The sequence below is a fragment of the Magallana gigas genome, chromosome 6 (assembly GCF_963853765.1).
Source record: "Magallana gigas chromosome 6, xbMagGiga1.1, whole genome shotgun sequence".
In the NCBI taxonomy this organism is placed as follows: Eukaryota; Metazoa; Mollusca; class Bivalvia; order Ostreida; family Ostreidae; genus Magallana; species Magallana gigas.
Window position 1 is genome coordinate 29,525,408 of NC_088858.1, and position 24,392 is coordinate 29,549,799.

The 24,392-nt window shown below is 33.7% G+C and overlaps 1 protein-coding gene and 1 long non-coding RNA gene across 2 annotated transcripts; one reads left to right on the forward strand and one right to left on the reverse strand.

The window, feature by feature from the left end:
* Window positions 1-745: 745 nt before the first annotated feature.
* LOC136276244 (uncharacterized) lies at window positions 746-3,133 on the reverse strand. The gene is made up of 5 exons (XR_010714700.1): window positions 2,995-3,133; window positions 2,233-2,375; window positions 1,672-1,821; window positions 1,474-1,580; window positions 746-961 (listed from the first exon to the last, which is right to left on the reverse strand). It is a non-coding gene; the product is annotated as an uncharacterized lncRNA (long non-coding RNA).
* Window positions 3,134-3,156: 23 nt separating this feature from the next.
* Window positions 3,157-24,032, forward strand: LOC136276243 (thymus-specific serine protease-like). Its single transcript, XM_066087725.1, has 11 exons — window positions 3,157-3,291; window positions 7,868-8,016; window positions 11,419-11,533; window positions 12,116-12,245; window positions 12,862-12,982; window positions 14,328-14,453; window positions 14,822-15,085; window positions 19,877-20,024; window positions 21,195-21,377; window positions 21,489-21,637; window positions 23,417-24,032. The coding sequence occupies exons 1-11, from the start codon at window positions 3,225-3,227 to the stop codon at window positions 23,456-23,458; spliced, it is 1,494 nt and encodes a 497-aa protein (XP_065943797.1). The 5' UTR covers window positions 3,157-3,224; the 3' UTR covers window positions 23,459-24,032.
* The last annotated feature ends 360 nt before the right edge of the window (window positions 24,033-24,392 follow it).

Consider the following 24,392-nt stretch of genomic DNA (forward strand, 5'->3'; position numbering starts at 1 on the left):
CAGTTTTCAAGAAGATGATCAGTCTTAAACAACTGATTATATATGGGGTTTTTTTTTTTGGGGGGGGGGAGATTTTTTAAAGATTTACTCTCTATATTCCAATGTAAAAATTTGACTCTCCATGTTGGCCCACCCTACCCCTGGGGATCATGATTTGAACAAACTTCAATCTACACTACCCGCGGATGCTTTTACACAAGTTACAGCTTTTTTGGCTGATCAGTTTCAAAGAAAAAGATTTACCGGTACTATATATATTGATATGTAAAAATTAGACCCCCCCCCCATTGTGGCCCCACCCTATCCCTGGGAATCATGATTTGGACCTTTATTTTAACAAACTTGAATCCCCTTTACCCAAGGATGCTTTGTGCCAAGTTAGGTTAAATTTGGCCCAGTGGCTCTGGTGAAGAAGTCGAGAATGTAAAAAGTTTACTGACAGACGACGGACGTCAGACAAAAAGTGATCAGAAAAGTTCACTTGAGCTTTCAGCTCAGATGAGCTAAAAATTTACAATGAGTTGAAAACAAATGATACATGTATTTTATATACATTATGAATCCCTTACCCAGTTACTCTGCTTATGAAATGCAGTTTGAAGTATATTAAAAAAATCCATTGGCAATTTTTAGCTAGCCAAGAGTATACTGGTAAATAAAGTAATTGTTAGTCTAAATTTCCTTTACCAATTTTTCCAATAGCCCAGTTAGCTAGCCAAGAGTATACCAGTAAATAAAGCAAATGTAAATGTAAATAAATTCCTTTACCAATTTTTCCAGCAACACTGCTAGTGTAAACAACATGGCCTGCCTTCCTCTCTATGAAATGGGGAAGAACAGCTTTGGTGAGGGATATTGGACTAAGTGTGTTTATCTCCAAGACTTCTCGATCCACTTCCATTGGACATTTTTCTATGAGAGACCTCTGAGATCTTCCAGCATTGTTAACTAGGATATCAATCTAGAAAAAGATTACAATAGACATGATCATGATCTCCTAGCAATAATGAGAATTAAGGTCTAAAATCCATTCAATTTTCAGGAAGAAGATGAGCAAGACATTAACTGAGATATTCAACAGTAAAAAATCTCAGGTAGGGGTGGGGTCCTCTTTAGAGAGATAGTGAATGATCTCAAATAGGGGCGGAGTCTTCATTAGAGAGGTAAAATCTCTTTTGTCAAGTGAAAGAGCTTATAATGGATGAAAGATTTTGGCCCCCCAATGGCCTCTAATTGGAAGGGTTAGCCGTTTTTCTTGATGTCAAATGAAAGTCTTTGTAATTTTAAGCACAATTTGTAAAATTTTATAAATATAAATAATAAGGAATCATTCTTTAAATATTATGAGGTAATAAAACACGGTTGGGATTTGATCCCTCCCAACCCTATTTGATCATCTCAAAATATCATATATTGACTTCATATTCCTGAAATAAATCTATTGCTTTAATTAAGAGACCTGCATGAGGTTACCTTCTCAAAATGTTGTAACACTCTCTGCACTGTACTTGGATGTGAGTTGAATTGAAGCAAATCTATTGGGACAATTAAAATATCCTCCTGTGTAGAATATCCACCATCTGTTAATGTGACGTAAATGTTGTTATAACAAAGTACTATAATGATTATGAGTTCTTTAAGTTGCCTGTACTGCTATGATCTAAGGTTTACCTATGATGGTCTGTTTAATTTGCTGCAGTCTTCCCTCTCTTCTGGCTGACAACACAAGCCGGCACCCATCAGCTGCTAACCTGTAAGCTAGCGACTCTCCTATACCACTGGATGCCCCCGTTATCCAAACAACTTAACCTTTCAAGGTACCTAGTGTAACAGATAAATTTTAATTAGTTATCTTCCTTGATTAGGTGAAATCTAATAAAATTATCATTATATTTTGTTTTAATTTTAAATTAGTCATAAACAAGACATCTAGTACCAGAACTTTATAACTTGAGAAAATATTTGAAATGCAATTATAGTAAATCTTAAGCTTTTGATTCATGAAAAAATATGATGATCTAGCTTGCTTTAATATTTATCTGCAACATCTATAAAGCTCCTAGGTCATAAAACCTTGACTGCATGCTTAAACTTTTGATCTCAGTCTAACTTTTTTAATATATCCATGATGTTTATCATGAAGTTATAAATAATTCATTTAGAATACCAATTATAAAGATCAAGTCTAATAAGAATTATACAGTTAAAAGACCATAAAATAATCATATAAACCTGTTGAATTTCCAAATATTTCGGCCCATTGCAGTTGTAGGTCAGAGTCAGATAAAATTAATCGCGCAAATTGAACAACCAAACATGTAAAAAAAAAAAGATGAGGATTCCCGAGAACCAGTCCATCCCTGAACAGCTAGTTCCTGGAGGAGTAAAATATATATAGATTATTACATGGCAATTTTTATATCGCATCCTATATAATATCCGGCTTGTATTTTATAAATATTTTATATATAAACATGTATAATAGCCCTTGAGCCTAGTTTATTTTAATTGCTCTCAGTAAAAACTGGTATAATAATAAAATTCAAATTTGAAAATATGTGTTCAGTTTCATTTACATGTATTTAAATGTTGTTTCAACGTAGAAAAGTGGTTGATGTTTTCAACGTTGAAAATAAGTTGGGTCTTTAACGTGGAATCAACATTGAATTATGTTTTGGGTTTCAATGTTTCAAAGTTTTAAGGCCCTGGGGCCTGGTCTTAGCCGATAACCCAGGTACACTACCAGTAGTAGTGCCTCCGTCTTTCAGTACTTTCAGTACTTTCATTTTTATATTGGTGGAAGGGGGGGGGGGGGGCATGGAAAAAAGGGGAAGGGAAAGACATGCCCTCTCTATATAGGCCTATATACCTACAACACTCGTTCTCATTCCAACACTTGCATTATTATAGAGACATATATAACAGTATAGTAATTATTTCATTCGTCATGTTACGTTACTGTGTATGTATACACTAAAATAACATCAAACAAACCAGTCAAATTTTTTCTTTATGTCGGATCCTCCTATTAGCAACGAATCTGTACTGTGTCTTTATGAATAGAAGAGTTTTCTCGGGGAGATAGAACAAATCAATTCACAATTAATAACTGTAATGACCACAATTAATAACCCTAGGCTATTTGTTAATATCACGTGCGGCTTCCGGCTCTTGGTAAACATCACAAGTTTCACTTTGACAGACAGTCATTAGGCCCAGTGATTATGATCATGTCGAATCTAAAAGGCATCTTGTTTATCATCTTATTCCATGATATTTCTGCATTGCCAGGTAAGTGTTGTACAAATATTATACATCATATTAAACTATGGAATAAATACAGGCAAATATCTCAACACGCATGTAATTCCGCGGGTTAACAAATGCATCACACCCGCTTATATGCAGAATAGGTTGCAAGACATTTTCCAAAATTAATCAAGTATTCATATTATTTATTTATTAAATTCGTCAGGCCTCAGGGTTCGAATGATATTCACTATAAATGAAAAAAAGATTTCTCTTTTAATAATTTAATGGAACATGGTCACGATTTTGGTCAAAAATTATTTTTTCGATTTTAAATTAACATGATTAAATGTTTACAATGCTTCAGTAAGGCATTTTTAATAGGCAATAATTTAATTCTGGTTGTAACGCGCTTTCTGTTTGGCTAAAAAATTATTTTATATTGTATAAAGAATGTTGCCTACGTCATAGTAAGACTAACGTCAAAAACGTATCAATACGCCTGACGTTACGTTTTAATTTTGTACATTTTTTCGTCATTTCAAAGGTCAAATGACCGTTTTTATCTTAATGAAGAGTAAAGAATTATATTATAAGCAACGAATTCAATATTTATTAGTTTTATACGACATAAAATGGTTTGAAACAGTTTACTCTTTTTTATAAACCGCTTCCAAACCATTTTATATCGTATAAAACAAATAAATATTGAATTCATTCCTTAAATAAAAATTTCGGTGTTTTAGCCATGATATTTATGCAAGTGCGTCGGAACTGTGGAACGTCAAGTTAACATTTACACCCCTGCGGGTGTTATTGTCATTTAAATTTGGAAGCTAAAATATTTTTAATAATTTTTTATCACATTAATCCACACGAAAGGTAAATTCAGCTTTAATTAATTACCGGTATTTACCTTAAACATATATCAGAGACATAAATAACAGAGATTGGCAACTGATCGAAATCTCGCGGTCCTTACTGTAAAGTGTTCACAGTTTAATTCAGTATATCTTTCCAATAAACAATTACATCAAAATATAAACAGCTAAAACCTATTACAAAAACATTCAAAATATTATATTTTCATGTGTTTGTCATATAAACAATATTGAAAGAGGATATCAAGTTTTAGGAGGCAGTTGGCCCGTTGTCCGAGATTTCGCCGATGTTTTATAGCTGGCCAATATATTTTTGATATTAATATTAATCTTATTTTTCAATTTTTTGTTTCAAAAATGTCTAAAACCTATGCACACTTTTCATTAAAGCAATACACTTTTGATTTAATATCATAATCTCAGTTAACTAAAATGTAGTTCTCAAAGTATCAGGTTGGTCCCGTACCATTTTTCAACAACAAAAAACGCTAATGGTGGAGTTGCCAATATGTATCCTTAATTGGTATTTAAGGTGGTATGGGACACTGCCATGTTGTGACCTACTATATTTATCGAAATAAACAAACAAATCAAGTGTAATTTTATGAATAGTTTCTTTCCCAAAATTGTCACCTAACAGAGAAGCGCAGTGGGTAAGAGGGTTCACTAAGTATCTTTAAGTCATGAGTTCAAATCTCAATGGGGATTTTAAAATTTTTGTCTTTCCAAAAAAATTTTAAACATATTTTTTGTTAAATATTGTGAAATTTTAAAAATACCATTTTAATTCAAATTAATATGCGGTGCTCTCCCAAATGGTCGCACCATAAAGGAGAGAAGGAAGCTGCAGAACAGTTTTTGTACAAAGTTAATCAGTTATATATGAATTTGAATTCTTAAATGTCTTGGAGATTTTGATCAGACGATGTTACAATCCAAATATTCCAACTCAGCTGACTTAATCTTTTTTTAGTATCATCATAATTACTTCCTTAGTTCCTAATTAAGTTTTTATTTTCTCACTCTCACACACATCTCTTTTTTCATACAAGCACTTAATAATAAGTACATAAAAGGCTATATTCTTCACTTGCACATGGAAGAAATCTCTCTAAGGACTTGAAAACATGAACGTTTGTTACGTCTAACTTTAGTCAATTGAATCACGGAAGAGGAAGTACAAGCTCTAATTAATTAATGTGCACAGCCTTCACAATTAAAAATACGAGATGGATAATTTGAACCAAAATTTATCAGACCTATATAAATAATATCATTATATCAGAGTATTATTTGAATTTCGAATTATTTTGATTATTGGAATTTTGGGCTTTTAAGAAAATTGCCCTCAGTTAGACTATTCATAAGAAAAATTCATGTTAGTTGTCTAAGTTAGTCTAACTAAGGGCAAATTACTTAAAAGCCTGAAATTCCAAGATTCAAAAAATTTCCAAATTCAAATAATACTCTGTTTAATATGTTCAGTTTTAAAGGGACTTGGACACGATTTGACTTAGAATTTTCGAATTTTATTTTTCCATTTTCAATGTTTATATTGATAAATATAGACGTTTTTAATGCTATATCAAAATTTGAAAGTCAAATATCAAATAATAAGCAAGATACAGAGTTCATAATTCTTTGCTTTGTAAACAATTAAAGCTCGAATATTTTCATTTTTTACATATGTGTTGTATTGGTTACGATTCAATCAAATGTATCTTTCTTTGTTGATACTAGTATTTATGAAGATATTGAGTTAGTTTAAATTGTTTTTTAATGTCACTTTGTCTTAGAAATGGTAAATCTCTACATTACATATTTTGTAAACAACTATAAGACTCGAGCTTTGTTTACATAACAACCAATTCTTACCTCTGTATCTCGCTTGTAACTTGACTTTAACATTCAACATTTTGGTCAATCATTTAAAATGCACTAGTAAACTATTTTATACATAAAAAATATAAAAAAAAAGTTTTTGATCTCAAATCGTGTCAAAGTCCCTTTAAGGTCACCTGAGTCATTCAGGTGACCATTTGCAATTTTATACTTTCATGTTAAATACTGAAATCTGATTGGTTTAGACGCAGTTGATAATCCGTTCTATTAAACTTGGCAACGGGTAACACAACAAATTGTTACATGCGCGTAAATTATGGTGTAGGTTCGCCGTAGAATTCACGTCATTTCTATACAAAAGCAGTAAAAATTTCTCTAAAATTAAGACATTCAGTTTAAAAAAGTAAATAGTGCCTGTTGCTTCGCGTCGGTTGACAATGGTTTTCAAGGGGTGTCAATTTTGACACCCATCGAAAACCATTGTCAACTTCCACTTCGCGTCGGTTGACAATGGTTTTCTCGGGGTGTCAATTTCAACTGTTACCTTCCCAAACAGGCTCTATTCATATATTGGTCTTTGTCCGTCCTCGTGCGTCATGAGTCGTGCGTTCTGCGTTAACAATTTTACATTTTTAACTTTTTCTTGAAAACTACAAGTCCAATTGTTACCATCTTTGTTGTGAAGCATCTCTATGGTAAGAAGAATCTAAATTATGAAATTCATGACTCTACCACCCCGAAGGGAGCCATGGGCGAGGCCAAATATGCAAAAAAAAGCCAAAATTTCAAAAATATTCTTCTATACTCCCACATATGTGAGGAAAAAACTGAATTTATGGTTATGATGTCCATGAAGCCCTCTACTAAAATTGTAAAATTCATGGCCCCTGGGTCAGGAGTTCAGGCTGTAAGGGGAGGGGGCAATATAGCCGCATGGTGTTAATGCATATATAATCTTCTTCTCTACTCTCTCACATCTGTAAGAAAGGCTGACTTCATAATTATGTTAACCAGGAAGTCCTCTACTAAAATTGTAACTTTCATGTCCCCTGGAGTATTGGTTTTGATTCTAGGACAGGGCCAAAGTGGATGTATAGTGTTAATCCATATAATGTTTAAAATTATCTTCTCTACTCCCACACATCTCTAAGAAAAACTGAATTATTAGTTTTGTAGACCTGGAAGACCTCTATCAAAAATATGAATTCCATAAACATGTATTATACAATATGATATGATATTGTGATGTATTATGTGATATGATATTGTATCATATACTACTATGTTGTATCATTTATTATATATTATGATATTGTATTAATTTATGTGATCAAATACAATAATGTACATGAATAAGTTAAACACGATACAATGTCATATCATATGTAACAATATGATATTGCATCATTATTTATTACAGTATTTTATTGTATTATTTGATGTTTATTGTAAGTATCATAGGATGCAATATCGTATTTTATGTTATTGTATTGATATACATTGTATCTAATAAAACTGTATGAAATGAACATATAGTTTTTATATATATTTATATCATATACATATAGTTTTTTATATTTTATAGTTTTATCATACAGTTTTTTAACATATGATATTGTTATACGATATTGTGTCAAAACAGTGTCCATGTACAACCAAGATCATTTACTATGATTTTCATATAATATCATAATGATGAAGGTGGTCTCATAAAGGTGATGCCTCATAAAGGTGATGCCTTGTATTGGTGAGCTTTGTAATTTGTGATTACCTATGTTTTAATTAGCCAATGAAATAAAGCATTTTAAGAACACATGATAAATTATATCTTAATTCAAATGTTATCATGATGTAATGCATGCCAGTCAGATTTAATCTTTTTTAAATGTTGACAGGAAACAGCTTCTTAAAAATTCGAGAACTTGTCGAAAGTCAGAGAGAAGAGGATGCAGTATTTGAACAAAAGAAATTATATGGTAGTTCTCAAATTGTGGAAGAAGTTCTATTGCCTCAACCTATAGACCATTTTGATGCACTTAACTCAGTAAGTCTGTAATTAATAAAAAATGTAAATTCAGCATCTAACTTGGTCTCTTAAACATAGGATTCAGGTACAGTCAATGATATTTGTATGCTATATGCATATTTTTAGCTCACCTGAGCCAAAGGCTCAAGTGAGCTTTTCTGATCACAATTTGTCCGTTGTCTGTCGTTGTCGTTGTCGCCGTCGTCGTCGTCGTTGTAAACTTTTCACATTTTCATCTTCTTCTCAAGAACCACTGGACAGATTTCAACCAAATTTGGCACAAAGCACCACTAGGTGAAGGGGATTCAAGTTTGTTCAAATGAAGTGCCACGCCCTTTTTAAAGGGGAGATAATTGATAATTATTAAAAATTTGTTGGTATTTTTCAAAAATCTTCCTCTCAAAAAGTATTCAGCCGGAAAAGCTTAAACTTGTGTGGAGGCATTCTCCGGTAGTGTAGATTCACATATGTTCAAATCATGGTCCCCGGAGGTAGGGAGGGGCCACAAGAGGGGGATCAAGTTTTACATAGGAATATATGGAGAAAATCTTTTAAAATCTTCTTCTCAAAAACTATTAGGCTAGAAAAGCTCAAATTTAACTGGAAGCATCCTCAGGAAGTGTAGATTCAAAATTGTTCAAATCATGGTCCCCGGGGGTAGGGTGGGGCCACAATTGGGGGATCAAGTTTTACATAGGAATATATAGAAAAAATCTTTTAAATCTTCTTCTCAAAAACTATTAGGCCAGAAAAGCTCAAATTTAAGTGGAAGCATCCTCAGGAAGTGTAGATTCAAAATTGTTCAAATCATGGTCCCCGGGGGTAGGGTGGGGCCACAATTGGGGGATCAAGTTTTACATAGGAATATATAGAGAAAATCTTTAAGAATCTTCTTCTCAAAAACTAATAGGCCAGAAAAGCTCAAATTAAATTGGAAGCATGCTCAGGAAGTGAAGATTTAACTTTGTTCAAATCATGGTCCCCGGGGGTAGGATGGGGCCACAATTGGGGGATCAAGTTTTACATAGGAATATATAGAGAAAATCTTTGAAAATCTTATTCTCAAAAACTATTAGGCCAGGAAAGCTCAACTTTGAGTGGAAGCATCCTCAGGTAGTGTAGATTCAAGTTTGTTTAAATCATAGTCCCCAGGGGTAGGGTGGGGCCACAATAGGGGGATCGTGTTTTAAATAGGAATATATAGAGAAAATCTTTAAAAATCCTCTTCTCAAAAACGATTTGGCCAGAAAAGCTCAAATTAAAATGGAAGCATCCTCAGGTAGTGTAGATTTAAGTCTGTTCAAATCATTATCCCCGGGGGTAGGGTGGGGCCACAATTGGGGGATCAAGTTTTACATAGGAATATATATAGAGAAAATCTTTAAAAATCTTATTCTCAAAATCTATTAGGCCAGATAAGCTCAAATTAAAATGGAAGCATCCTCAGGTAGTGTAGATTCACGTTTCTCCAAATCATAGTCCCCGGGGTAGGGTGGGGCCACAATTGGGGGATCAATTTTTACATAAGAGTATACAGAGATAATCTTTTAAAACATTTCTTTTAATAACTATTTGGCCAAGAAATCTCAAATTGGCGTGTAACCATCCTCATATAATGTAGATTCAAGTTTGTTCAAATCATGGTCCCTGGGTGTAGGGCGGGGCCACAATGGGGGATACATTTTTATATATAGAGAACATCTTTAAAAGTCTTCTTCTGAAAAGTATTAGGCCAGGAAAGCCCAAATTTGAGTGGAGGCATCCCCAGATCATATAGATTCAAGTTTGTTTAAATAATAGTGCAGGGGTAGGGTGAGGCCACAATGGGGGATGAAATTTTACTTAGGAATATATAGAGAAATTCTTTCAAAATCTTCTTTTTAAAGACTATTTGGCCAGAAAAGCTTAAACCTGTGTAGAGGCATCCTCGGGTAGTGTAAATTCAAGTTTGCAAAATCACAGTCCCTAGTGGTAGGGCGGGACCGTGATGGCGGTTTGAATTTTTACATAGGAATATATAGAGAAAATATTCTGGGAAAGTTTTTGGTCCAAAACTCAGTACTTAGTGTGAAAGCACAGGTTATGAGATTAAAGGTAGATTTAAGTTTGATGAAACCATGATTCTCTAGAGAATAGTGGGGCCACGAAATGGGGGGGGGGTATATAGGAATATAGAAAAATCTTAGAGGTACAACAACAAAAGGGGCTTGGTATTTACCAAAAAATAAGAGGTGGATAAAAATTGGCAGATTTTCAATTTTTTTTTTAGCAAGATCTACTGTACTCAGTTGTCAAAATATTTTGATACTGTAATGCTAATTTGATCAGAATTAAGACAATTGTTGCTCAGGTGAGCGATGTGGCCCCTGGGCCTCTTGTTTCTTTATTTATACATTTTAGAATTTTCATCTCTGCCAATCTGATATATAGAATTAGATCCTATGGTCTGCTCCAGTAGATGTCTAATTTTAATTAGATTGCTACTCTGCATGGCATTATTTCAACCAAGTGCATAGTTAGAATGGAAAGAAGTGTACGCAAACAGTGGCTGGATCCCTTCTCTCTCTCTCTCTCTCTCTCTCTCTCTCTCTCTCTCTCTGAGTCTATGTTTCCATTTTTTTTAGAATGATTATGATGTGTATGCACTTGCGCTTTGGCAGCTACACACCTGCCAACTGTAGTATTTCTGGTCGAAGAGATTTCAAGGTTTAATGTATGTTTAAAAAAGGACTATACTCCTTTCAAGGGAAGACACATGCAAATAGCCAGGTGTAAAAAAAACTGTTTTCGAGTAGATTTGAGCCGTGACCGATAGAGAGAAAAGAGACACAAATTTAAAAGTTTTCAATGTTTATCATGGAGATAAATATCTTATACATGTACAAATCATATCCGAAGAGCAAGATTTGTTTTAAGGCCTCCTAAAGTTAATTCTACATTTAACGTTATCTTCAAAATACCAAACATACGAGGTAGGGTGAAAAAATTTAACAAATGTTATGATTTTCATACAAATACAGTAAGTATTTTTAAAAGTTACCCATTGGCTACCTCTTTAATAATGATCTTTCCTGACAATCCCATTCTGTATCCTATATATAGCCCATAATGTTCACAAAACATTTTGAATTCCTATAGATTGCAGTTTTTAAAATTTAGTTGCAAAAAGTAAAATAAAACTGGAAAAGATAAAATTGAAAAGAGGTTTGTTTGGAGTTTTTTAAAATACAATATATCCTTAACCTACCCATGGGTGACATTTACTGGTAATATTGAATAAACTTTGGACAGCCTAATAAGAAATAGTTGAAGACAAGCTTGTGATGTATGAAGGGGTTTGTAACTGGAGGTTGAATGTATAATTCTACAATTTAATAAATATTTTATGAATTCTGCTTCTTTTATGTAAATATTTTGTAGGAAATGTACAATCAGAAGGTATACATCAATACAGAGAACTGGATTAAACCTAGTGGTCCTATTTTCTTATACATAGGAGGAGAGATGGCTCTCTCCAATAGATCTGCTTATTCCGGTAAATAAAGCATAGAAATTTTTTAATTAAGTTCTATCCAATAGTTTTAAATCACATGAGTCACTCAAATGACCTATTGTAATTGGTCTTCGTCCGTCATCGTCCATCGTTCGTTAGAATTTGACATTTTTATCTTCTTGAAATGTCACCATTTTTGGTGTGAAGCATCTCAAGGATAAGAGGAATCTTAATTGTGAAATTCATGACCCATAACCACCCTATGGGCTTCATGAGGGGAGGGGGTGTGAAATATTTTTTTTAAAAGCCAAATTTTAAAAAATCTTCTTCTTGAGCTACTCTAACACATATGGGGGAAAAACTTAATTTTTGGTAATACTATTTGAGAAAAACTATTTGTATGATTTTAAATTCCATGAAGCCTTCTACCAAAATTGTGGAATTTTTGGCACCTGGGTCAGGGTTTTAGGCCCTAGCTAGGGCAGGACCTTCTAAATGAAGCTAAAAATGCAAACATGAGAATTTGACACGTCAATCTAATGGCTTTGATACTCAGGTGACCATCAAGGCCTGTGGGCTTCTTGTTTCATGTACATTAGATTTTATGAGTTGTATGTTGTATAGGTCACCATGTTGAAATGGCTAAGCGGTATGGTGCGATGGTAGTAGCCGCCGAGCATCGATTCTATGGTAGCAGCATCAATGACAATGGCTTACATCTAGATCAGTTGAAACATCTGTCCAGTCAACAAGGGTTGGTATTAAAGCCCAATTATCATTATGATAGATTATTTTTTTCTTTTTAACTGTCATCAAGTTTGACCAAAAAAACCTGTCAGGTGATATTATTTGGGGTTCTGTATTAAGACTTAATCAGTGAAATAACGGTGTAAATTTTGGAGCTTTCAGGCCAGACAGAAGTGTGGAGCTAGTTGTATAAGCTTATTTCTTTGGCATATCAGATTTTCTTTGAGGGGAAATAATATGGCAGTTTAACAGCATTGTGCTGCAAGTGGTTAGAAAAGTGCAAAAGGGGATAATTGGTTTGATTTTAACTGAGAAATAAGATTAATATAAGAAAGACATTTCTGAATGATCTGAATCAACTTATGTCACTTTATTATAACCTTTTAGCTCATTAAAGCTTCTTTTGTCTGGCACCCACCTTCTACACTTGCAAACAGTTTCGCCCCCTATTGAATTCGCCCAGACACAGTTGTGTTTAATGAAAAATAATTGAAGGCATCGAAATTCGCCTAGTTTTGAATTCGCCCGATGACATCAAGGACGAAAGGGGCGAAAATTAAACGGGGACGAATATTTCCCTGTATACAGTATATAACTAAATTCTGTCTTTATATTTGAGCTAGATTGGCTGATTTGACAAGAGTCCACAAGTACATCACAGACAGGTATGAACTGACCAGCAACAAGTGGATTTCTTTTGGTGGAAGTTATCCAGGGGCTTTATCTGCATGGTTTCGCTTAAAGGTACATTCATAATTAATCTTGAATAGCTTGTAGACAAGCTGTAGAACGTTTATACCTTGATGACAAAATCATAGAAAAATAAATGTATAGAAACTTGAAACATATGTGGATTATATTTAGATCACCTGAGTCTACTCGATGAACTTTTTGATCACTAAAAGAAATTGCAAAATAAAAATGAAATCACGGGGGCCTAGCCCATTTTAGAAATAATTTCATTGTAACCATAAAAATAGGGGTCAAACTCTGACCTAGATAAAAACTACAAGCTTGCTTCAAAAGCCTTATAAATATGTAGTTTTAAGGAAAGTTTATGGTTACATATTGAAATTAATGTTAAAACAGGCTTGGCATATATGTGTATGAAATGTACAAATTTGGATCTGCCTACCATCCCAAATCACAATCCAATTTGAAGGTAAAACTATGCATGCTCAGTCTACAATTTTGACATCATATTTCATACGTCAAGTTTGTCTTCGGAAACATCCGAGTGATCCTGAGATTTTTTCTTTATTTTCAATACATATAAGTTTCAATTGTTTATGAATCTAAATTGGCCCCTTTATTCAGTATCAAAAAAGTTGTTTCCTTGATGCTTTGTGTTGATTTTTTCTTTAAATGTTTTGATAAGACATACATGAAACAAGTTGTATGTCTTGATAATTATGAATACCTCTTTTGTAACATATATGGTAAATAATTAGCATTTTAAATTTTTTTTAATTTCAATTACCAGTACCAAAAATTGAAATATTGGAAAGTTTTAAATAGAGTCTGGAGGCAATAAACATCGAAAAGTGCCAGTCATTTAATGATCAAGTTAAGTTTATTGAACAAAATGGCTGCCAATATGGCGTCGACCATAGGCTAGAAGAAAATCATTTAGCTGTTTGTACCCCTTATTCAACTTTCAATTTTACCCGATTTTCTTATACATGTATTAACCAATAAGCCACGGTTCAAAAGGTGGGGTTTGCTTGCTTCTGCTTGGTATAACAACAAACCTTTAAAGGTACTATGAACAGCTGTCTACATTGTTGCATAACTTTGCCTCTCTATAATATGATAATAAACAGGAACTCTGAGCTAGCTGTTATTAGGTTAGAAAATAATTCAGTTATCCTGAGATATCCACAAAAATTTGTTCAAATTGTGACAACTGGACTATTAAGAGGCTAATTTATGAAGGTTGCAAAATTCAACTTTGTAAAACTGTAACATGTTGTGTACACTCAATGGATCAAAATTTTGCCCTATTTTTAAGCAAGATAGGGATAGAAGGTTTACCTAAAATATGTAAGTGATGTTGCTTTTGGGTCTCATGTTATTGTTTTTCTTGCAGTACCCTCACCTTGTATTTGGAGCAGTTGCATCATCAGCCCCTGTACAGGCACAGACCAACTTTGAAGGTTATAATGAGGTGGTAGCTCAAAGTTTAACTGACTCCACAGTTGGCGGAAGTCAACAGGTAATACCGGTATACCCTTGAGCTTGTCCCTCTGTCTATCCAACATCACTTGTCTGGATCATATTCTCTCTCCTCTATGCCCAGTATGGCTCATAATTGAATTTTCAATAGGTGACAGATTTATACTTAAAATGTAAACTGGTTTGAAACAGTTTAAGCATACATGTATTTATTATTATTATTCCATGATTATTATTTTTAACTGCTTCACAGTTTTTAGAGTATATATACTGCTGAAACTATTTTAAGGTGGCACACATACCAATCGATCTATCAAAAAATATACTGGTGTGTCAAGCCACCAAATACTTGTACATAGATAGATTTGGTAACTATTCATTTGTTTCTATCATGGATTCTTTACTCAGTGCATTAAACAAATTGTGGAAGCCTTCCAGAGAGTCGACAGCATGATCCAAGCCAATCAGACCGTACAGCTGGAGAAGGACTTCCTTTCCTGTGGATCCTTAAGTGAGAAAAATGACCAAATGGTTTTTGTCACCAACTTAGCTAATATTTTTAAGGGAGTAGTGCAATATAATAACGAGGTTCCTGGACTCAACATTCAGTACCTGTGTAAACAGATGACAAAGTCAGACGATTCATATAAAAACCTGCAGATGGTTTATAAGGTCAGAAGTATTGCATTAATTGTTAAGTTAAAACAATACCAATGATATCATGAAGAAGCATGAAAACAAAGCTGGACATATATGTATATTCATGTTATAATTATTTGTTAATTGATAATATAAAAATTCATTAAAGAAAATATGTTTATATCAATTAATTATGCTATGCTTTCATTTTATAAGCTCACCTGAGCTGAAAGCTTAAGTGAGCTTTTCTGATCACATTTTGTCCATACGTCTGTCCGTCTATCTGTTTGATAGCTTTTTACATTTTTAACTTCTTCTCCAGAACTACTAGGCCAATTTCAACCAAACTTAGCACAAAGCATCTTTAGGCAAAGGGAATTCAAAGTTGTGAAAATGAAAGACCACACCTTTTTTTAAAGGGAAGATAATTAGGAAATATTGAAAATCAGCCAGGAAAGCTGAAACTTGGATGGAAGCATCTTATTTTTTACATAGGATTATAGAGAGCCAATCTTTAAAATGCATTTTCTCATAAATTAATCAGCCAGGAAAGCTGAAACTTAGATGGAAGCATTCTCAGGTAGTGTAAATTCAAAATTATGAAAGTCATGACCTCTGGGGAAAGGTTGGGGCCACAATGGGGTGTCGAATTTTTGCATAGGAATGTATAGAGAAAAATCTTCAACAATCTTTTTTTTGGAAACCAAATGGCCAGGAAAGCTGAAACTTGTGTGAAAGCATCCTCAGGAAGGGTCGATTCAAATTTTTTCAAATCTTATTCCCCGGGGGTAATATGTGGCTGGTCACAACGTGGAGGGGGAACAAAAATTCTTATAGGAATGTATAGAGAATTTTTTAAAGAAAATATACTTTTAAAAAACCATTTGCCTATAAAAGCTGTAACTTTAGTGAAAGCAACCTCAGATAATGTAGATTCAAATCCATTTAAATCAAAATCCTGAAGAGTAGGATGAGGCCACATTGGTGATCCAGTTTCACAAAGGAAAATATTTTAATTAATCACAAAAACTGAAATTTTATGATATATGGTTTGAACAGTCCTGAGTGAAAAGGGATTTGATAATAAACAAAAGACTATCCCAGGGGAAAATTGTTTTATTTATATATATTTTTTTTATTTATACAGGATCTACATGTATAATACTACATTGTCCAGATAGTTTTCATTATGGATCCATTAAGCTGATTTTATCATACCTCTTGTTTCTTAGGTGAGCAATGTGGCCCATGGGCCTCTTGTTTTTATGGAGATTGGCACCTCAAATACTAGTAATCATCCAAAAACCACTTGGATATAAAGATTGGGACCTACAATGTTCATTTGTTTTATTTGTGACCAATGTCACATTCCATTTTTAGCTCACCGAGGCGAAGTCAAGGGGTGCTTATGCTATACCCCAGGCGTCGGCGTCCGGACCTGGTTAAAGTTTTTGTTGCAGGTCCTGTATCTAAGTTATTACTTGTCCTATCTTCACCAAACTTGCATGGATGATGCATTTGGACCTACTTATGGACTTGAAAGACTTGGATACTGAATCTAGGTCCTAAATTTCAGATGCTGGGTAAAGTTAAGGTTTTTGGAGCAGGTAAAAGTTTTTGTTGCAGGTGCCCTTTGATAGCAATATCTAAGTAACTGCTGGTCCTAACTTCACCAAACTTGCATGGATGGTGTGTCTTATGATACTGATGCACCAGACAGCTTGAATGCGGAATCTGAGCCAAAGGTTTTAGATGCTGGAGGAGGTTAAGGTTTTTAGAGCTGGTTAAAGTTTTTGAAACTGGTGCACTCTGATGATGATATCTTAGTTATATTACTTGTCCTAACTTCACCAAACTTGCATTGAGTCTTATGATACTGATGCACCAGACAAGCTTGAATGCTGAATCTGAGCTATAGGTTTTGGATGCTGGATAAGGTTAAGTATTTTGGAAGAGGTCACATGTTTAATAGATAATAGTATTTTTTCAACCTTGCATAGTTGATTAAACTATAATATGAATGATTTGCAGAGGTATCTTCAGATGCAGAGCTTGATCTCCATTATCAAGGATGCTAAAAAGTATATCTTATTCATTACTGGTCCTAACTTCACCAGGCTTGAATATTAATTCTAAATCCGAGCCATAAGTTTTGGATGCTGGGGGAGGTTAAGGTTTTAATAGCTGGTTAAAGTTTTTCAAACAGGTGCCTCTGATGATGATATCTCAGTTATTACTGATCCTAAGTTCACCAAACTTGCATGGATGATGCGTCTTATGATACTGATGCACCTGACAGGCTTGAATGCTGAATCTGAGCCTTAGGTTTCGGATGCTGGATGAGGTTTAGTTTTTTGGAACAGGCTACATGTTTTATAGATAATACCTTGCATAGTTGATTTAACTATGTTATAAATGAAACGCAGGGGAGTATACCTATACTTCCAAAAGCAAAAAAAATTACTTACCCAAATTTTTTTTCTTCCAAAATCATGAAATTCCTAATCCGTGGTGGTGGGGGGGGGGGGGGGGGGGGGGTTTAATGGTTAGGTATAACTTTGAAAAAAAAGTGGGGGGGGGGGGCTAAGCCCCCCCCCCCCAGCCCCCCGGTCCCGACGCCTATGTATCATGATATTGTTATTGTATATTATGATACAGTATTGTATAATATGATACTGTATAAATTATTTATTATATTATCACATAATACTGTGACATATGATATTTCAATATAAAATATTGTATCATATGATACGATATTGTATATCATACAATATTGTTTAATATGATATTGGTTTTATAATATAGTATTATATCACATGAAATTGTATGATATGATATTTTATATTTTTTATATATAGTATCATACTATATTGTATAATATGATATTGGTTTATATTATATATATATAGATTATTACATGGCAATTTTTATATCGCATCCTATATTAGCCCGAGGTCGCGGTATATCAGCCCGAGAGCTGTCAGGCGGCATCGGGCGACATAACACTCCAGGGCTTTCCTGTCACCGAGGGACAAATATTCTGGTATTGTCGCCCGAGAAGACATGTAATATATGTTATATAACATTTTTAAACAAATTAAACTCCGGTTATCAACATATTTATTTAATTCACATGGCAGAGGCAAATGTTTTTAAAACACTCACGCTTGAGTTTATCACTTTTGTCGTATTTACCGAATTTTTTTCATCAATTAAACTATCGAGTTTATCTGAATTTAGATGAACAAACTGCAGACGTTGGCCTGACATGTTTAAAATTCGCGGATCTGTTTACGTTGCTTAGCAACTGGCTCGTCGAATTTCGAACCCGACGTAATTAATATGCAGATTTCTTACACGCGATGGTGATATTACAGTTTCGGGAGGGCAATATAACTATTTCCTGTGAAATATAACTGTTTCCGGGAGGGCAATATAACTGTTTCCGGTGTGATTCAGCAATTTTCAGGGCATAGTAATAAAATTATCTCATTTGTGACATAACGAGAAAACTTATACAAAAATGTTATATTATATATTATAAATTGTATTATGTGATAAAATACAACTACTTATAACACAATACAATGTCAAATCATATGTTACAATATTATATCTCATCATTGTTTATTACAGTATTTTATTGTATTATATGATATATATTGTAAGTATGATAGGATGCAATATTGTATTTTATATTATTGTATTGATAAACATTGTATCTTACAATGCCATATGAAATGAACATATGATTATCCAACAATTTTTTAACAGATGAAATAGGATATTGTGTCATAACAGAATCCATGAATATCCAAGATCATAAAGTATGATTTTCATATAATATGATAAAGGTGGTCTCATAAAGGTGATGCCTCATAAAAGTGATGCCTCGTCTCAGTGAGCTTTGTAATCTGTGATTTGTGAATAAAGTGCCCCAAACAGAAATGATAATTTTCCTGAAATTTTTGCTAAAATTTGGCATGGAAATTGATTATTTAAAGAAATCAAACAAATATTAATAGTTTGAACTATTATTTAATTATGATTGTAATACAGATTGAGGTTAAATACATGACTATAAAAGTAATATCTAAGTCAAAGTTTAAAAAACAGTACATAATGAATGTAACAAAAGACGTTTAAGATTGTTACCAAATTTTAGAGTAATCAAAATAAAGAAATAAAGAATAAAGAAAATATTTAGTAATGTCATGTAAACTTTGCATACAAACAGACATACGTTTAATGTCTCGTTAAAAGTAAAAGAAAATAGAGGTCATATCTCAAAAATTTGAGATATAGCATGAAACAAACTAATTTGATGCCGAAATTGGAGTTTATTTTTTCCTAAATTCTATAAAATATGAACTAAATATGCTAAAATATATTGAAAGAAATATTACATAAATATGTTTTTCAGAACATCTTATATGTATTGTAATACACAAACTATCTAGAAGTTTGGTCTGTGCTGAAAATTATGAAGCTAAAGTAAAAATACTCTTACACTGTTGAGTTATGAAAATTGTTTATTCTTCCGCCACAAAATATAGTCCTTCACTAAACTCTGTAAAAATGTATTTTTTAAAAAACAATTTTATTCAAAAAAGTTTATTTGGCATTTGTAAATTATAAAAATATGGTACTACTAGAATTAATATGTGATGCAAAATTTTCAGACTTGAAGTGACCTAAAATGGCTACCCAAAACCTGAGGAACGAACCTCTTTAAGAAATGCCTGAGAACTAACTACATGAAGATTAATCTTTTCATTATTTTATGAGAACATGTATATATAATATTTTCTTCCTTTTTAGATGGCGATGAAACTATTCAATCTAAGTTGTGTGGACAACTCTTATTCCAACTTCCTGTCCCAGTTCAACAACCAGACGGTGGACCGGGCGGCCCGTGGGTTTCAAATCAGACAATGGACGTGGCAGACCTGCTCACAGTTTGGTTATTGTAAGATCCCCCCTCAAACTTAGCTTTTGACCAGGGTTTGGGTAACATCAGTAACAAGCAGTGATACAATGTATATAATTTAGTACATGTATTGTCTTTTTTCTGATAGCAAGTGATCATTTTTCAATTAATTACTCTTTTAAATTAGCTGTTAAAATTTTGTACTTTTTATCTTAGAGTCAGTTTTTTTAAAATTTAAAAGGTTAAGGTCTCTGTAAAAATTTTGAACTTGACAAACCCAAAAGCTACAGTTACATGCATTCTAATTACATAGGCGTCGGAACCGGGGGGGCTTAGCCCCCCACTTTTTTTGCAAAGTTATACCTAACCATTAGAAACATAGCATGATAGAGGGTTCAGCCCCCCCCCCTCCCCCCCCCCCCACTTTTTCTTGCCGGAAAGATTATTGTTCCTAAATTTACCTTGAAAGATTGAGAACTTGGATTCAGAAGCATCCAACCCCCCCCCCCCCCCCCCCACGGAATAGCAATTTGATGATTTTTGAAAAAAAAAATTGGGAAAGTTTTTTTGGTGGAAGTATAGGTATCTCTCCCCCCCCCCCCCCCCCCCCCCCCACGGATTAGGATTTCCATGATTTTGGGAATTACTTTTTTCTCAATATTTCTGAGGATTAGTCTAGCCCCCCCACTTTCAATTTGCTTCCGACGCCAGTGAATTAACCTTGCAATGTAATATGCACAAAAACATGCACTTCAACGGTGTCAAAGATACTTTTAATTTCATTCAAAATAATATACAGTGTATATACCGGTACATGTATTGCTAACAATTTATATTGATTCAAGTTTAAGAAACGAATAATACCACTGTACTTGAGACTAACCACAACAATATCATTTGCAGACATGGCGGAACAATTCGCGTCAATAGAGTATCAATGGTACATAGAAAATAAATTTGTTGATTCATCCCATATTGTATTCCATAATCTTAAGGCACTGTCAGAATTAGTAAAACATACACAACAAATGTCAAAGAATCATTACTTGATAGATTTTTTTTTACTATATATATGATTTTATTCTCGCATTCAACCCAATAGATTGCAAAATTTCATCTTTGACTGACCACAGACAATGAGCCTCAAGAATTTGAATGATACAAAAATGTACCACAATTCAATATTAAAAGTGAACTTTAATCCTGTAGATCAGACCTGTGATGAAGGCACCAGCTGTCCGTTCTCCAGACTCCTGACCCTGGAATCAAACCTTGTCATCTGTAGGGACATCTACAAAATCTCCCCGTCCTCGGTGCCAAACTTTGTAGAGTTTACAAATGAATATTATGGTGCCAACCAGCCAAAAGGAACCAGGGTTCTCTTTGTCAATGGTAAAATATAGTAGTATGCTTTCAAAGTTATCAGAATCTTTGGCACTTTGCTTTGTATATTAATATTCATTTATTAACGTAATTAAGAAGTGTGCTACATGTTCTTGCTAGGCTCAATAGATCCCTGGCATTTTCTGAGTGTCCTGAAATCAGACATATCTCTGAATGAGACTGCTGTCTTTATAAATGGAACCGCGCACTGTGCTGACATGGCTAGTGACAGGTCAACCGACCCACAATCCCTCAAAGATGCCAGACTGGTAAGTCCATTTCTTAACTGTCTTTTTATTATTTTTATCCTCTATGTATATTTTTGCAGACTTCAGACACACAAAACATCTTAATTACTATCCATAACATTTTTACAAATTTAATTCCGCACACTATGTTGAATAATGATTACGGTTGTGAGTTAGAGTCGTGGATGTGTAGCATTACATGAAATACACATATCTAAAACCCATGGAAAGCTAAAATGAATTTGTTGTCATAAAACAGGTCTATTGGTCATTGCATAGGCAACACACTGATTTTTTTTTTTAAAGAAATAATAAGTCGATTTGAGACAAAGAAATACAAAGTCCAGTAGCTGGTATGCTGCAAGTATTGGTTAGTCAGCAGAACTTAAGTTTGTATGGGATACTTTCATGTTGTGACACATCCTTGGAGGAGATCCATCGTCACTGGAATTTTCACAGGTCAAGTCTTGCCTCCTAGCATACACTAGTAGTTTTTCTTCTATATTAGCAGGAGATTTTTACCACCTAGTTTAAAATCTTGGATCTAAAACTGCTGATAGTTGGTAAACATCATCATCTTTGTAAATTGAGAGTCTTTTTGACATTGAAGACATCAACATTGATACCATCGTGTTGTTATAGGTTGTTGATAGTTCGGCAAGCTTGTGCTCAATACCCAGTGTCACAGGAATAGCTAGACTCCCAGAAACATTTTTTCTTGCTGCTCCATCAATGTGGCATCTTCAAAAGGTTTCAGAAGCAAACAAAGTTATTCCAATGAATAATGATTTCAACCTATTGAATTTTGCCATTGTAATCATAAAAGTAATCAAAAATTAATCATGATTACAGGGCTTTTTCACAGAGTAATCGATAAAATTACGATTACTTGTAATCAGAAAAATGGATGATTACTGATTACTCATGATTACTCAGCAACCTGTAATCGATTACAGCTGATTACGATTACTGATTATGATTACCCCATCAAACTTCGTTACCTCGAACTCGATGGGACTGTTTAAAAACTTTAAGATATCAGAGTAATCGAGATATTGAGGGTAAAATACTTTAAAAAATAAGTGTTTGGAAGTTACAAATCACTTTGACATATCCATTGTATTCGAGATATCAATGTTCGAGATATCGAAGTTCAACTGTAAGTAGTTTCTTTCCCAATATTGTCACCTAACAGTTAGAGGGTTTACTACAAATCCGTAAGTCATAAGTTCGAATCCCGCTAGAGGTTTTACATTTTCTACCTCTCAAAATATTTTCAAAAGCTTTTTTTGTTATATATTGTAAAATTTGAAAATTCTGAACCGGTGAAAGTGTTCTAATTATAATCAACAGATATTCCATACAGTACCAATCAGACCCAATCTAACACCAGAGTAAACCCCAACTAAACCCTGGGTTTACTTTGGGTTTACTCTGGGTCTGCTCTTTGAAAATTTGTGTCCACTTGTGGGGTACTTTGGGTATACATGTACTTGGGATTTGCTTTTGGGGTCAACTGTATGCACTTAAGTGTAAAACAGACCCGTTTTTATCTTACCATCTTACTGCATGTAATTCCTGCCCCTACACATGTAGCGTCTGCTTTTAGGAGTGTACTTCTGATTTGGGTTTAATCTATGTTTACTCTTGGTCTCTCTAGCAGTCATTACTCTAGTAAACCCCGAAAATAGCAGTATGTATTAGCTACATGTGTATATCAATTTAATATCATGTGATTTGCTTCCTGCATTTTACAACATCTTTCCTTGTGCCAATCTAACAGATGAATGATTCTTACAGATGATACAGAAAGTGGTTCACAGCTGGCTACAGGAATCCTAGCACCCAGACTCCAGTGATACGATGTCACTGATTGGATACTTCTCATCAGCTGATTAATGGTGCCCCAAATACGTGTACATCGAATCCGTTTGCAGAGGATTTGTGTAGTAGTGTTAAATGACTGTGTATTTCTTACCAAAACTTAATTCTGTTTATTTTGAGGAATACCTTTCACAGTTAGACTCATTCATATCAGAGTCTGATACAATAGTACAGTGCATATGAAATATACACATTTTTCCTTATAATGGTTTAACTCACTAGATTATGAAAGAGTGACATGGTGACACAAACTCATTCATTAGACATTGCTAACAGATCATATTGTTTTTGATAACAATAATTAACGTATCCTTTTTTCACATCATGTTTGTTTATAAGCACATGGAATAGCTGGTGACGATATCAACACTGATCAACGCACTTTGAAAAAAAAACTATTTTTTTCAAAGAAAAAAATTATTTTTTTCAAAGTGTGTTGACTTGGTCCCAAAATTAACGCACTTTGAAAAAAATTTCAAAGTGCGTTGTAACACTGTTGGCTATGACGTTTATTCCCAAAAGCATTAACAGATTCACTCGTCAAAGGTGATACTTTGCTAACACTGTGTCGCTCAATCCGACTTGAGGGCAAACGGCACAACTCCACTCACGACCTCTTTTACCAGCTGTAGTCAAGTTATTAAAAAGTTAAGACTGAAATAAAACTAATAACGGTCATAAAATAATAAACTGAACGTGTGTATTTATTTTGATTAAATGATATACTTTTACATTATGTTGATCACGTTTTTGTATGTATTTTTTTAATTAAAAAAAATCAACTTTATTCATTTATGACTCCTTTTTTCTTGTATCGAAACAGTATAAGCTAAATACATGGACGCCTGTGAACATCATTATAATTGAAATGATTCACAATATAATGAATTGG

Bases quoted from the DNA above. Each gene is read 5' to 3' on its own strand.
- LOC136276243 (XM_066087725.1), top strand. From the start codon at position 3,225: ATGATCATGTCGAATCTAAAAGGCATCTTGTTTATCATCTTATTCCAT. The intron at 11,534-12,115 runs GTAAATAAAGCA...TATGTTGTATAG, and splicing joins CAATAGATCTGCTTATTCCG to GTCACCATGTTGAAATGGCT. The intron at 12,246-12,861 runs GTTGGTATTAAA...TATTTGAGCTAG, and splicing joins CATCTGTCCAGTCAACAAGG to ATTGGCTGATTTGACAAGAG.